Source organism: Sus scrofa, chromosome X (assembly GCF_000003025.6).
Source record: "Sus scrofa isolate TJ Tabasco breed Duroc chromosome X, Sscrofa11.1, whole genome shotgun sequence".
NCBI classification, from domain to species: domain Eukaryota; kingdom Metazoa; phylum Chordata; class Mammalia; order Artiodactyla; family Suidae; genus Sus; species Sus scrofa.
In genome coordinates this window covers 96606159-96619933 of record NC_010461.5, presented here as the reverse complement: position 1 = coordinate 96619933, position 13775 = coordinate 96606159, and the positions used below count along the sequence as shown (strand labels likewise).

General features: G+C 37.0%; 1 protein-coding gene across 13 annotated transcripts in view; it reads left to right on the top strand.

Annotated features, from left to right (window-relative positions):
• Nucleotides 1-13775, top strand: part of KLHL13 (kelch like family member 13) — a 405144-nt gene that overhangs the window by 330309 nt on the left and 61060 nt on the right. The window contains exons 1-3 of one of the 13 annotated variants that reach the window (XM_021080430.1): nucleotides 7485-7664; nucleotides 8170-8214; nucleotides 8732-8844. The exons of 9 other annotated variants lie outside the window; for them this stretch is intronic. In XM_021080430.1, coding sequence (XP_020936089.1) covers nucleotides 8747-8844 — 98 coding nt within the window. In that variant the 5' untranslated portion in view covers nucleotides 7485-7664; nucleotides 8170-8214; nucleotides 8732-8746. Of the gene's footprint in view, nucleotides 1-7484; nucleotides 7665-7765; nucleotides 8215-8513; nucleotides 8845-13775 lie in introns of those variants that run through there. 3 more of the 13 variants (XM_021080429.1, XM_021080431.1, XM_021080428.1) reach the window with 3 other exon arrangements.

The following is a 13775-nucleotide window of genomic DNA, read 5'->3' as shown; positions in this document are numbered from 1 at the left end:
TCAATATAAATGTTTTTATACACCCCCCCACCTGTTATTTTTTTTTTTTTTACGGAAAAAACCTTTAGAACTTCAGATGACCCAAGAGAGGAATTCTAAATTAGAAAATGAGAAGCCTCTCAAAATAGTCATGAAAATAGAGTTAATGAACTGGTTGCTAAGTCTCTTTGTTGCCACCATAGTAGGCAGATAGCATGAACTCTAAATTATACCTTTAAGAAAACTCTTGAGCTCCATGTTGTGGCAGTGGGTTGCAAGGTTCAACCTTCAAGTTGAGTCTTTTTGGGAATGTATGATATTCTCATTTATTATATAGCTAAACCTTTTTATTTTTAGACAATAATAGTTTATAGAGACACATATGTAGGAAATTGAAAGTTTTAATGATTAGGCCTGGGAAATGATAAAATCAAAATGAAAGAAATTGAAAGTAAAGAGCCCTTTTTCATGGAAAATTTAAGTACTGTTGTATAATCTTTATGAGTCATTAGGATTAGCTTTTCACAGACGTGTTTGCTTCTGGTTAGCAAAATATTATGGTGATTAGTCTAAGTATTTGTAACCAAGCCTTACAAATACTCAGGGAGAAGAAGAGGTGGAACAACTAGGTAATCATCTAGATCACATTTATGGTGCACATGTGAATGTTACAATAACGCTTTGAATAAAAGAATATAAATATGTTTTTTCAAGATACCATTTCATTAATTTTAATTGGGATATTGAGAGAAATGTCTGAACTGTATTATTCTAAAGATCTTTCAGGAGTTCCCGTCATGATGCAGCGGAAATGAATCCAACTAGGAACCATGAGGTTGCAGGTTCGATCCACGGCCTCACTCAGTGGGTTAAGGATCTGGCATTGCTGTGAGCTGTAGTGTAGGTCACAGACACGGCTCAGATCTGGCATTGCTGTGACTGTGGTGTAGGCGCCAGCAGCTGGTAACTCCTATTAGACCCCTAGCCTGGGAACTTGCATATGCCACGGGTGAGGCCCTAAAAAAGCAAAAAAAAAAAAAAGATCTTTCAGCAACTCAGATTTTTATTAAAATATATGTATTTCTGAAAGAGTATAATATAGCAAATGTTGACTTTTAACTGGCATACCTTTGGAGATTGGGTATATGAAATGCTTATTATTAAAAAAAAGTTTTCAACAGTTATAAACATTGATAGAAATTATTTGCTCTTATCAACATAGTTCAGGATTTACAATAATTAAGATTATAATATTGGTTATTCTTAGTCTTCATGCAAATTTTGTAATTTTGCTTCTCTCTATACACTACATGTATATATTTATGGCTGCACCCATGCCATATGGAAGTTTCCTGTGCCGGGGATTGAATCCAAGCCACAGCTGCGATAACCCTTTAATGCATTCCACCGGGCCGGGGATCGAACCCATGCCTCTGCAGTGATCCAAGCTACTGCAGTCAGATTCTTAACTCAGTGCACCACAGTGGGAACTCCATGTAGTTTTGCTTCTATATTTGATGTCACCAAAATTAAAACAGCATGGTGAAACTGTTTGAAAAGCTTTATATGCCTATAACTTTTTTAGTCAGTAGAGCTCTATTCTTAACTTCTCTGTCAGTGATACTGTACATTTTAAATGGCTTTTTATTTTTCTAAGTTTGCAGGTTTGATGTACAAACACATCAGAAACTAACAATATTTTGGCTATTTTATTTACCAAATGGAATTTAAGGAGATACTTAGGACATTGTTGAGAGATGACTAAACAGATACATTATTGCTGTTTGAGGTGAGAGCAGAGCTCTTTCATTGGAACAACCCATCATAACTATAAGCAATGCCTTTATTTTATTTAAGAAAGCATGTGTTCTGGGTGATCTTCTTCAACACAAGCATTTCTTTTGACAAGATAATGTGTGTATTTAATTTTTTCATTTTAAGGACTTTATAGCCTAAAATTATCAGATTAACAGATGAACATTCCTTTGACTTGAACTCTGCTTTCAGTAATAACGTAATCAATAACAACATTTTAAAAACCTTTCAGGATGTACCCTGGCTTCAGTACACAATTCTATTTAATCATTTCTCTGCTTATAAAAACTTCTCTTTTGGAGTTCCCTTGTGGCACAGCGGGTTAAGGACTTGATGTCACTGCAGTGGCCCAGGTCACTGCTGTGGTGCGGGTTTGATCCCTGGCCTGGGAACTTCCACATGCTGTGGGAACAGCCAACCCTGCCCCCACAAAACAAACAAACAAACAAACAAAACTTCTCTTTGAATTTACTCAACCAATACTTACTGAGTGTTTTCCCTTGTGCCAGGGATAGTGATCCATTAGGACGATACAAAGATTCAGGGATTCTGATTTTCCAAAGCAAGGGGAGCAGGAATTTGGGGAGAGCATCTCAGGCAGACAAAGTAGCAAGGCTGGAGCACAGGGTGTGGTAACAGCCCCACCGCTTATTTGAGCACTGGCTACATTATCTCTATTTGATAAACTGTCTCTCTACATGGCTTTTTTTGGAGGAGTTAAAAATGGTAATGCAAAAATCAGGCACATAAATAGCATGTAAAAATCATTGATTTCCACCACTACCCCTCCCACCACACCCAGACACTGATTTGGGATCTAAGGCCTTTTTTAATGGATGGGATTACTTAATAATTAATTTAGTTTATGCATGTCAAAGATATATGAAGACTTACTTGGGCATATGGATTTGGGAATGGTATGAATCAAGAACTCCAGGGTAGCCCTTCCCCAACCCCCGAAAAGGCCATAGAAGATGTAGATACTGCAGACAGCAAAAGGAAGAAGGAAGGGCAAGAACTTCTGGATTTTCCATTCAGTGCTAATCCTTTTTTCAGCCATAGTAAGATTAAGGGTAGCCAGAATCTGTGGTTCATTGGGTCTCCACCAACTGGATCTTTCTTGTTGTCAGCTCAGCTCCTCCTACCGCAACTCCCTTCTTAGCCCCATAACCTCGTTCATCTGACCCCTGGTTGTAAAAAGTGTTCATAAACTCAGGTACCACTTATCATTCTGGGTTTCCATTCTCCTTCCAGCCAGTCATCACTCTCCTCACCCTTACTTTTTCCCTTGGTTCCCCTTACCTATTGTTTCCTGTCTGATCAGCTCACCAGCTCCTCTTACTGCTATTCTATACCTGACACTCCCCCCGCAACAAAAACCCTGACAAACATTGATTACCCTTATTTTCCTTTGGAAATATTAAAGATGGGACGAGTACTCCCCTTCACGTCACTCATGCTATCATGCCCTGAGGAGTTCTCTGTACACGTACATACATGTGTGCGTGTGAGTATGTGCCACATGATTGTGTTTTTCTACTGGCTTGTATTGTGAAGGAGTTAGGTACTATATTAGCCGAGGCATAGTCAGAGTTACAGTAATCTATGTAAATTCTTTGTGGGGCAGGAAGGACCACACAGTTCTGTTAAGGAAATTGGCTTGTGAGAAGGTGCTTATAAAGGATGAAATAATGACTTTCCAAAGTAGCTGCCTTTAAGAAACAGCTGGAATTTTCCATTTTGATCTTAGCAAGGCTACATATCTGAGTTATCTGGTAAGAAATTTATTAAAATATTAAATATTAAATATATAAAATGTGAATATTAAATATTAAAAATATTTGATATTCAATTTTCTGAAACAAATAAAGAGGAGACACACGTACACGCAAGTAGATATAGCAATTCATGTGAACAGTTCTGTTTCCTGTAATAAGGAACTCTGAATGTATTAAGAATTTTGCTCTACTGTCCAGAAGTTAACATTTTGTGTGCTTTAAAGGGTTTCACAGTCCTACTTGGTTGCCATCCAAGTACTTTTACTGAGTGGTAGAACATAAACAGAGCACATAATCTGGCATGATCTGCAGCCTTGTCTGAGCAACAGGAATAACATGGGTGTCCCAGATGAGTCCGGTGGGACATTGTCAAGATCGAGGAGAAGATTATAATATACAGTGTCTGCTCACACAGACTGTGGTAAATGCTATTATTCTTTAGTTGTACCTACCATAGGATTAAGCAAAACTTGCAAGAAAAAGGTAAGTCGGTTCTTAGGGAATATTGGGAAAACATGGAGAAAGAGGTCAGCTCTGTGACAGATCAGTCAGTCCATTTCACAGGGTGGGGGTGCTGGAGACAGACTGTGGCAGTCAGTAAGCAAATTAAATTTTGTATAAAGTTAGTTAGAAAGATTTACACTGAGAAAAAATTAGCCTATGTTTCACTGTGTATTTCGCTTTTCCTTCATACTATGACTGGCTTAATTTTCATTTACCTTTTTATCCCTGAATATTCTTAAACACCTTCTGGAATTAAGATTTTGGAATTCGAAGTTCCCGTCGTGGCTCGGCGGTTAATGAACCCGACTGGCATCCATGAGGATGTGGGTTTGATCCCTGGCCTCGCTCAGTGGGTTAAGGATCCAGCGTTGCCGTGAGCTGTGGTGTAGGTCACAGATGAGGAACGGATCCAGCGTTGCTGTGGCTGTGACGTAGGCCAGCAGCTACAGCTCCGATTAGACCCCTAGCCTGGGAACCTCCATATGCCGCGGGTGCAGCCCTAAAAAGACAAAAAGACCAAAAAAAGAAGAAAAAGAAGATTTTGGAAATGGTCTTCCTGCACACTTTTGTATTTTTAGTATTTCTTTCCCACTTCCATCTTTGAGTGTACATATAATCGGAGGAATAAATCTTGTTTCTTTTGAATACATTGAGACGTTTGTAGCATGTGATTCACTTCAAACGGAAACCGACATCTTTTGGAACAGTCTCATTGAGAAGGAGGGACGGCAGGGATTCTAGAGCGGGCGTCCTACATTAGGAGATGGAATTTGGTTTCTAGTTCCAGTTCTGTGACTAGCTAGTAGTGTGACAAGTTAACTTCTCTGGGCTTCAGTTTTTTCATCTATACAATGAGGGTACTGAGCAAGATGGTTTTGTAAAAGTTCCACAAATCTTCTCTTTCTACATTGGGAAGCAGGGAAGTCTGTGTTGTAAGATTTGGCCAAGAATGACTCTTTTTGTGGCCTTGGCCAAGTCCCAGCATTGTCCTTTGTTTATTACATCTCTGAAATATGCATTTCACAGGTATTTTGAAGTGATTAATGTTCATACAATGCTTTGAAGGGTTTCTATGCATGCTGCCTTTCTATCTCGTTTTATGCAGTTGTCCATAATAGAAACCAAGTGTTCTGTAAATGAAATCAGTGTTTCCTACGATGTGAATGAAGGCTTTTGACATTTCCCAGCCTAAATATTAAAATAGTGGGACTACTGAGCCTGCATAAAATTATATTTAAAATATACGTTTAATCATTTTCTTCCTGTCACTCTGTAGGTGAAAACATTTTTAGTTCCGGAATGTAATGGTAATTACACTCCATAGTTGCTACTGGAGTTGCAGTCAGAGTGGTAAAATCTGATTAGTTTGGACTCTGCTAATTTGTAATTGGGGTGATTTTATCTGGCTAAAGTTGATTTATAAATGGCGTATGAGGAATGGTGTTCTTAAGCAATTTAATTGTGTAAAGTATATTTCAGGGACTTTATTTCTTCTTAAAGGAATTATTTTTAAAGCCTGGGGCATATTAATTGTTTGCTCAAGAGAGATAATTACACATGACTTCTAGCAATTTATTAAAGCAAAAGAACTGAATATAAATAAATGCTCATCATTAGATATCGGGCTTCTAGGGTTTGAGGGTCTTTAAGAGTGCTGAGGGTGGGGTGGAAGAAAGCAGTCTTACTTTCTTTTCATTTTGAATAAATGTTACAACTGTTGGAGTACTACAAAAACAGATTGTAAACCTTAAGTCTAGGAGAAATCTAGACTGAAAACTGACATAGATGATTGTTGGTATTGGTTGATTTCTTGGGAGCCTAATGAATCTAGACCAAGACCATGTTGGTTTTTTGAATCAGTTGATAGTTCGTAGTAGAATAATAACTTGAGAGCCTTTGCAATAAAGTGATCTCCACTTGTTTTCGGGGGAGGCTTACCCTCTTGGAGGCTTGGAAAACGCTCCATTCACCCTGTGTCCCCCTCATAAATATGGAATAGTCTTTATAGATCAAGACTCAAAACACTTAACTGCCTTGATTGTACATAGGTGGGGGGTTTTGTTCTAAGACGGAGAAGTCACATTTGCAGTTACTACTTTGTGATATTTTCATAAGGTGGAAAGTGATTGAATTTCCTCTCTAAAATGTGAAATTGTTTCCTTGTTGCATACAGCTAATTTGTAGCTGTTTTATATTTTTTAATGTTTGAGAATGCTTCAGGTTTTTGGTTTGTGACATTCCAGATTTGCTTGATGAGTGCGTGTGCGTGTCCGTTCTTGGGATTTCCAACAAGTTACCGCTGCTAATTATGCCAGTTGTACCTGTGACCTTTTTATTCCTTAAGTATGAAGAATTATTACCCAAATCCTTCTAATGTAAAATATTGACTATAGTTTATTTGTATTAGTGGTGCTTTTTTAAAACTTAAAACATATTTTAGCTGCTAAGATATTAATAAATACTCCTTTCTCTGATGCTTTCAAGAGTTCTGTGAGACAGATTTGCTGGGGGTGGGGGGTGGTACTAAAAAGAATTGGAAATATCATTAACCCTTTACGTTGCTTGACTGAGTTTTTGTGCAGTGTTTGTGTCTGGTAGACTGAATAAAAATTATTTGTGAGGTAGTGATGGCTGAGACCTAATTAATATTTAATAAAGTTTATGCATTACTGGTCAATGTTTCAAAATAAGCTTTCTTTCTGTAGATACGTGTGAACGTACATACTGCATATACATATATGTTTAGATTTCATAGGAAAATACATTTTTGAATATTGATGTATATCTTAAAGGAAGGTACTTGTGATTACCTTAGTGATTTCATGCTGTATTTCTGGTATATTAAATTATATATTTTGGAATTTTTGGAAGTAGTGTCTTAGAGAAATACTTATCTGTGCTTTTTGAATGCAAATGAGAAAGACTCTTAAGGGACTAAAGCTCAATCTTTCAAAAACTAGGAATAATTTGGAAAGAGTATATGAAAGCCAACTACTTAAATGGGAAGGACAAGTTTATTGTTTGAATATAAACTGAAAAGTACATACAAACTCTTTCTTTGTCACTGCAGTGAGTTTGTGAAAAGGTGGTGACTTTCATGTCAATGGCGGTCTGCCTTTATTAAGCTTGCATTAATGAAGACTGATAATTCAGTTTTTAGGTAGAAGTGGAAGGATGTTTTAAGGATAAATATTTAGTGGTGGCAGCTTGCCTACATCCAAAGTCCAGTTCTTCAGCCTGAAAATAAAGAATTCAGCATAATACCAGCTTATCCTATTTTCTACTTCTTTGAATTGTGTAAAAAATTGGTGAGTTTGGTGCTTTAAACAGAAACTTGCAACACCCAGTCGCTTTCTGGGCATTTATGCGGCTCTTTTCTGACAGTATTTTAAAACAAGATAGATGAAGCCTATATTTGCCATCGCTTTCCTGAAAAACGTCAAGCTACCTTTGACAGCAGCTTTAATTTTTGAGCCTCCTTGTCAGTCACTAACCCCTAGAGGTTACCGGACCCGCCGCTGAGCTTTGGAATGGTCCCTGCTGGACACCTGCTTGGCCAGCAGCATTGGTCTCTCCTCTAGGCAATTTGTGAGCTGTTTGGGGGCGGGGGAGGTGGGAGGGGGGCGAACGGGAGGGGAAAGGGGGAGAGGAGAAGGGGAGGGCAGCCCTGAATTAGATTGTTGATAGCGTCCCTCGGAGGACTGCTATTAAGAGCACGCTATTCTGTACTTCTCTGCTGCAGAAGACAGAGTGATAGTCGTGTTACCACACAGCAGGTTGTAAATGCATGAGATTTTGCTCATCCCGGCTTGGAAATAAGAATAGGGAAAAGAGAGCAACTTGAATCAGAAGCTACTAGAAGAGCGTGCAGAGTTCTGCAGCAGTTTATATTTGTTCTTACATTTTGCCTTCTTCTAACTGGAAAACAGAGAGACTGGCATTTTTTAAACGGGCTCTTCCCATAATGGCATTCTTGTATTGTGTGGCCAGAGCTTGCACAGAAGGAAAGCAGGCTGCCGAATTTAGTCACTGATCTCTATTAGCTGTGGCCCAAGGCTATGCTGAGGTTTATATCCCATTTGTATTGTTGCAGCTCAAAAGAAGAATGTTCAGAGGATGACAAGTGTATTCTGAGTAGGTATGTTGTTTCATTTTCATATGAAACCCATCTATTTTTTTTTCCTGCTGCGATTGGTCCGAAATCAGGTTAATAGGTACAGAATATAGTGCAGTGCTGCAGTATCCCTGTTAAGGTAGAACAATGGTAATGCAAGCTTAAAATAATTAAAAAACCAAACCAAAACAAAAAAAAAAACCCAAACCCTAGCCGCTTTTATTAAATAAAGCTGCATTGTGTGGTATGCACAGTGCAGTCTTTTTAAAAAAAAAAAAAATGTACTGCAGTCAACGCTTTCCTAACGAGGTGGCACTATTGTTGAGTTAGAACGATAGAATCATCATATTGCTTTAGGGGACAGGAGGACTTAAAGGAGGTACCTTGCAGCCCTATTTTACAGATTGGAAGCATCGGTTTAAGGGCGCTGGCAGAATCGGGGGCTTGTTCTCCCGCGGCAGCCACTGCTGTGTCAGTACAGTGTGGAATGGAAGTCCTAGTTGGTAGTCTGTTATGGAAACGCTGTTTACTGTTATTGTAGTACCGTGGTGACAACATGCCATTGAAATGGAAAACGAGCTCTCCTGCTATCTGGAAATTCCCAGTTCCTGTGCTTAAAACATCCAGGTCAACTCCACTTTCTCCAGCATACATGTAAGTGAGAGAAAATAGGATATTAAAGTGGGATTTCATTCATGAATCAGCCTTGTGGCTAAAAAAGGGGCTAAAAAGCCCAAAAAGCAACATCCAAAACCCCAGAAGATTAAAAACCTCAAGCTTGCTTACATTTGAATGGAGTGGCATGCTCACATTTTAGCATTGTTTTGTATTTCTAGGAGTTTATGTTTATTTTCATTTAAAGTGCTTAATAATGGTGATGTAGTTACTGATATGAAAGTCTAAAGGTTTATCTGTGGAATTGCAGAATGATCAACTTTTACATTGGTTGGATTTTGAATATTTGTGTATCTGAAATACTTAAGATGACTTCTTTTGTGTGAAGGCACAAAAAACTGCTGATGATAGATGTTGGTGTTGTTGAATATGGAAATGCTTTCTATAATTTTTTGATGAATTTGAAACATTCAGAGTTAACACATTGATCAGAAAATGTCTTTTAATCAAGACTTTTATACTTGAGTTGTTTATGAATATTAATAAGTTTGATATATCGTTCCCAGTTTTATAATTCGGGTTCTGAAGTATAAGCTTGAATTTGTGCAAATTATAGTTCTATGAATAGTTATTTATATACATGGAGTTGAGAAGTGTATTATACCAACGTCTATTTTAGAAATTTATTTTAAGTAAATATGTACTGGAATATATTGGGAAGTCTTTCTAGAATTTTTGAAAATCTCATTTTTTAAATTCGCAAAGTGGTGCTTTAACAACAAGATCTAAGAGATAATCATAAAATATTCTTCCAAAGCTACTGTCTGTGATTTTTTTATTTTTATTTTTTGGTAGAGGAAGGAGTGAGGCAAAGCTGGACCTTTTTTTCCTTAATTATAATAAGAATAAATAAGAAAAGGTTTTGAGTCAAAGTCTGTCCTAACTGTCAGTGTTCCCTTTAAAATATTTTTCAGTAGGTCAGATGTGGAAAATTTTTCCCACTTTAGGCTCATTGTGTGTTTAGAAATCTGGTGAGTTGCCATTTTATTACTTAGTTTTTGTTTTACGTGAGGTTCAGATGCACAGTGGTATCTATCTGGTTCTTTGAAAGGCTTTTGGCCATAGAGGAAGTGTGCTGTGCTCTCGGTCCAAAAGAAGCAATTCCCTGGAAAGCAAGGAAAACATGAGGACATTTCAGAGTTAAATCTAATCATCATTTCTTTTTCAGATTATTTTTTATATTCCTTCTTAGAGATGCTTCTAGGTTATTTTTTTCTGGGTGTTAAACTACTTTTCCTGTAAAGATAAAATATTAAGTTGTATTTGTAAAAGAAAAAAGAAAAAAATCAGCTCTATTTGTTTCTCAAAAGCTGTATTTGTCCAAAGTACAAATTTCATGAAGGTGACAAGTTAATGGAGCTCCTCCAAATAATTTGAGAACATGAGATGTGCCTGTTGACTTTGTGTAGCTTAGCTGGTATGAAATGACCAAAGATTTACCAAAAACAACTTTATCATCAAAACAAAACAAAACAAAGCATACACACCCTAAACTAAAGTCAGGAGGTTACAATTAATATTGGTTACTGATGATTCTAGTATTCCTACTGCATTTTACTCTCCAAAAGATCTATTTTACAGCTCCTATTGTAGCTGATTTGTCAGGTTTTAGAGATGGTTAAAAAAAATACTTACATTTTATTAATCCATACTAGCCACAAGCTCAAGCACAGCTCAATCACAACATCTTTAATGAATCACTTTCTGCCATTTAAATCCTCACCTCTTGGACCTGATGATATGAGAGAATTGATTTAGCTGAGAGAAGCCAGATAACATAGATCTTGCACCTAGGCGTTGATTACTGGTAGTACACATACATAGAATGGAAAAATAAATTTCAATAGGCCAGTGTTAGTCTGGACTATTTTGACATTGTGACGAGCTATATGATCTATATTATTAAGTCGGCCTTCACTAATTTTTCTTTATAAATAAATGAATAAGGCATCTAAAATATTATATAAATATACACGGAGAAAATATGTTAAACATGGGAAAACAAGTCTAGCCTGGGGAGTTTCAATCATGTTTTAAAGACTTTTTTTTTTTTTTAACTCTTTTAGAATTCATTGCCTAGCTTGGCCAGAAACATAAAAATATGATGTTTAACATGTTGTTCTCATCAGTACTGCCTTATATTCCATAACACTTCTACACACACATGATATTTAAGTTTAGCATGGTTTTCACTCAAAACTTACAAAGACTAAGTTAGAATACTGGGTCAAGTAACATTATGTTTGCTCTTGCAATCCGTTGGCCCAGAAACATAGATTAAATGGCTCTTTCTGTCTTTTGGGTCTCAAGTCTTTGCACTGAAATGGAATAGTTAAATTCTGACTCTTGGATAGATTGTGACATTTTAGAATTTATCGATAAAATTATGTATAAACATTAAAAATACTATCTTGGATATGGAATGCTTTACTGTTAATATAAGCATCGTTTTATTTGTTTGCTTGTGTAGTAGCATCAGTATTGGCTTGTAGTGTTTTCTCGTTATTTACTGTGATTTGTCGAATTCACATTATGTGACTTTCATTGAAGACTTGGGTACTTTTTCAAAGACTGAAATTTCAATATAAAGTATTTTGGGTTGTAGTAAAAATATGTTGTAGGAATGAAGCAAATATGGAAAAAATATAAAGGCTCCTTATGATCTCTTTCTAGAACTCTGCCATTGATGCTGTGGATAGCGCAGTGCTGCTGTCCACTAGTGAAAGCTACAATAGAGAATGTTTTACTTACTGCAGACATTGAACAGAAAAGCTCTTCTTTTCCTTGTGGTTTTAAAGTCCAAGTTAACCTTTCTTTCTGATTCTTTAGAACCTGAATGAGAGTTAAAGCCTTTCCATATTTTCAAGGCTTATTCATGATAAAGATAATGTTTAGGGAAATAGTTTCCGATATATATCATAAAGCACTCTTCAAGTTGTGTTTTCATATGATTCGGGAAGAGTGGAGTATCTTAAAGACAAAACAGTTCAGAAAATAATTGGGAAAATAATTCTTTGGCCTCCACATAGCTTTATTGCCAAACATTACTTGGTCTTTATTGGGTGATATGGTCTTTCTTCAAGTTCACTTTTGGACACTTGCAAGGGCGGTGTGCCATCCATGTGGGATTCTGAAGGGGCTGTCTCAGTTGAAATCTGAGTGCTGTGTGTGTGTTACACTTTGTTCACCAGTAGGTTGAAGTTCAGCCTGAGCCTGAAGGAGCATCTCCTGGTCCTTGTAAACTGAATTAGTAAAGATGCTGCTCCTGACAGGTGTGAACCATAGAAATTAACCTGTCGTTTTGCCTAAATTCACAAAGCTGAGAGGGCAGTCATTTCTAAGTGGTTTTCTGGTGTTATGGTATTCATTGTTTTCAAGCAACAGATGCTTCCTTCAGGCTGGTGTTACAGGGTTAATGTATCGTGAGATTCCAAGGACACACTGAAATACAACAGGATTAGCATTAGCGATCTTTTTATCTTTTCTTCAGAAGCATTGAGTTTTGATACTAATGGTGTGGCGGTAAGGAGGAAGGCAATAAGAATTAACAGCATCATATAACAGTGGATTCTAGTAAGATATACAGTGGGTGTGGAATGAGTGCTTGTGAATTAGACCTGTCCTTTCTTAGCCAATGCACTTGTATTCAGTTAGCATTCTGTTTACAGTTATTTTGTTTAATATGTAAAATACATTTTAGAGTAAAAGCCAGTCACACCAGCGTTTATAGTCATTGTTTTTTTATCATCTTATCATTAAAATTCATTATCTAGATTTCCTAGAAAAGATTGTGCTTTACTTTATACACTTGTCAGTAATTTATCTAGATTGATTCATCCTATATAAATGTTTCTTGTTTGTGGGTGAGTCAAAGGATAGACACAGTTAAAATAGGCATTTTCTAAATTTGATTGTGTTTTCTATCCCCTAAGATTGTCTCTTTTTTCTAATTTAGTGAATAAAGCACAACCTGGAAAATAAAACAAAACCTTAGGAATCTTTTATCTAGCAAGATACCCCTCAAATTGATATTCTCAAATTAGAAAAGAATATAATCAGTTAGATATTTTCAAAGTTACTGTATACATAAACTTCTGTTTGTGTCTGCTTAATTTGTTTTTACTACTTATGCTCAATCTAACAAAACTGTGTGGAAAAATAACACAAATAACACCTTAGAGCAATACAGTGTTCATCTGTAACTTTTGTAGCATGTTTCTTGGGACTTTCGGTTGTCTGAGCTTACAGAAGGGCTAGCTTAACACCTATTAATGGAAAACCGTGGAGATCGAAGTGACCGCAGAGGTCATTTAGAGAATCCATACCCCCTTTAAAGCAGGAATCCTTCCTGTAACACCTCTGAAAGATGCTGATACACATCCTCCTTGATCTCTGTCAGTGACAAAGAGCTCACTACCTCACCAAGGCAGCACCTTTCATTCCTGGACAGTTCTTGCTTGCATTGAGCAAAATTAATTCCTCCTGTCTTTTATCTCCTGTTCCCAGTGTGGCCTGCTGGAGCTGTGTAGAAAAATATTATTTTCTCAATTATGGACAAGCCTGGAAATCTTCTTTCTTGAACCGTTACTCATGTGACAAGTTTTCCAGACGGTTCACTCTGTTGGACATCACTCACCCAGATAGTTTTTGTTGTTGTTGTTGTTAGTCTTTTTATAAAATATTGCATCTGTGTCACTGCAGTGGCTTGGGTCACTGCTGTGGCGAAGGTTCAGTCCCTGGCCCGGGACTATCCAAAGTGCCATGGAAGCGGCCCAAAAAAAAAAAAAAAAAAAAAAAAAAATTACATCTGCATGCGATAATCCTCACATGATCCGACTAGTAGAAGACACCTCTTTCCTTTCATACAGGCATTTTGCTTATCGTAAAGAGCCTAAGATTATACCTTTTTA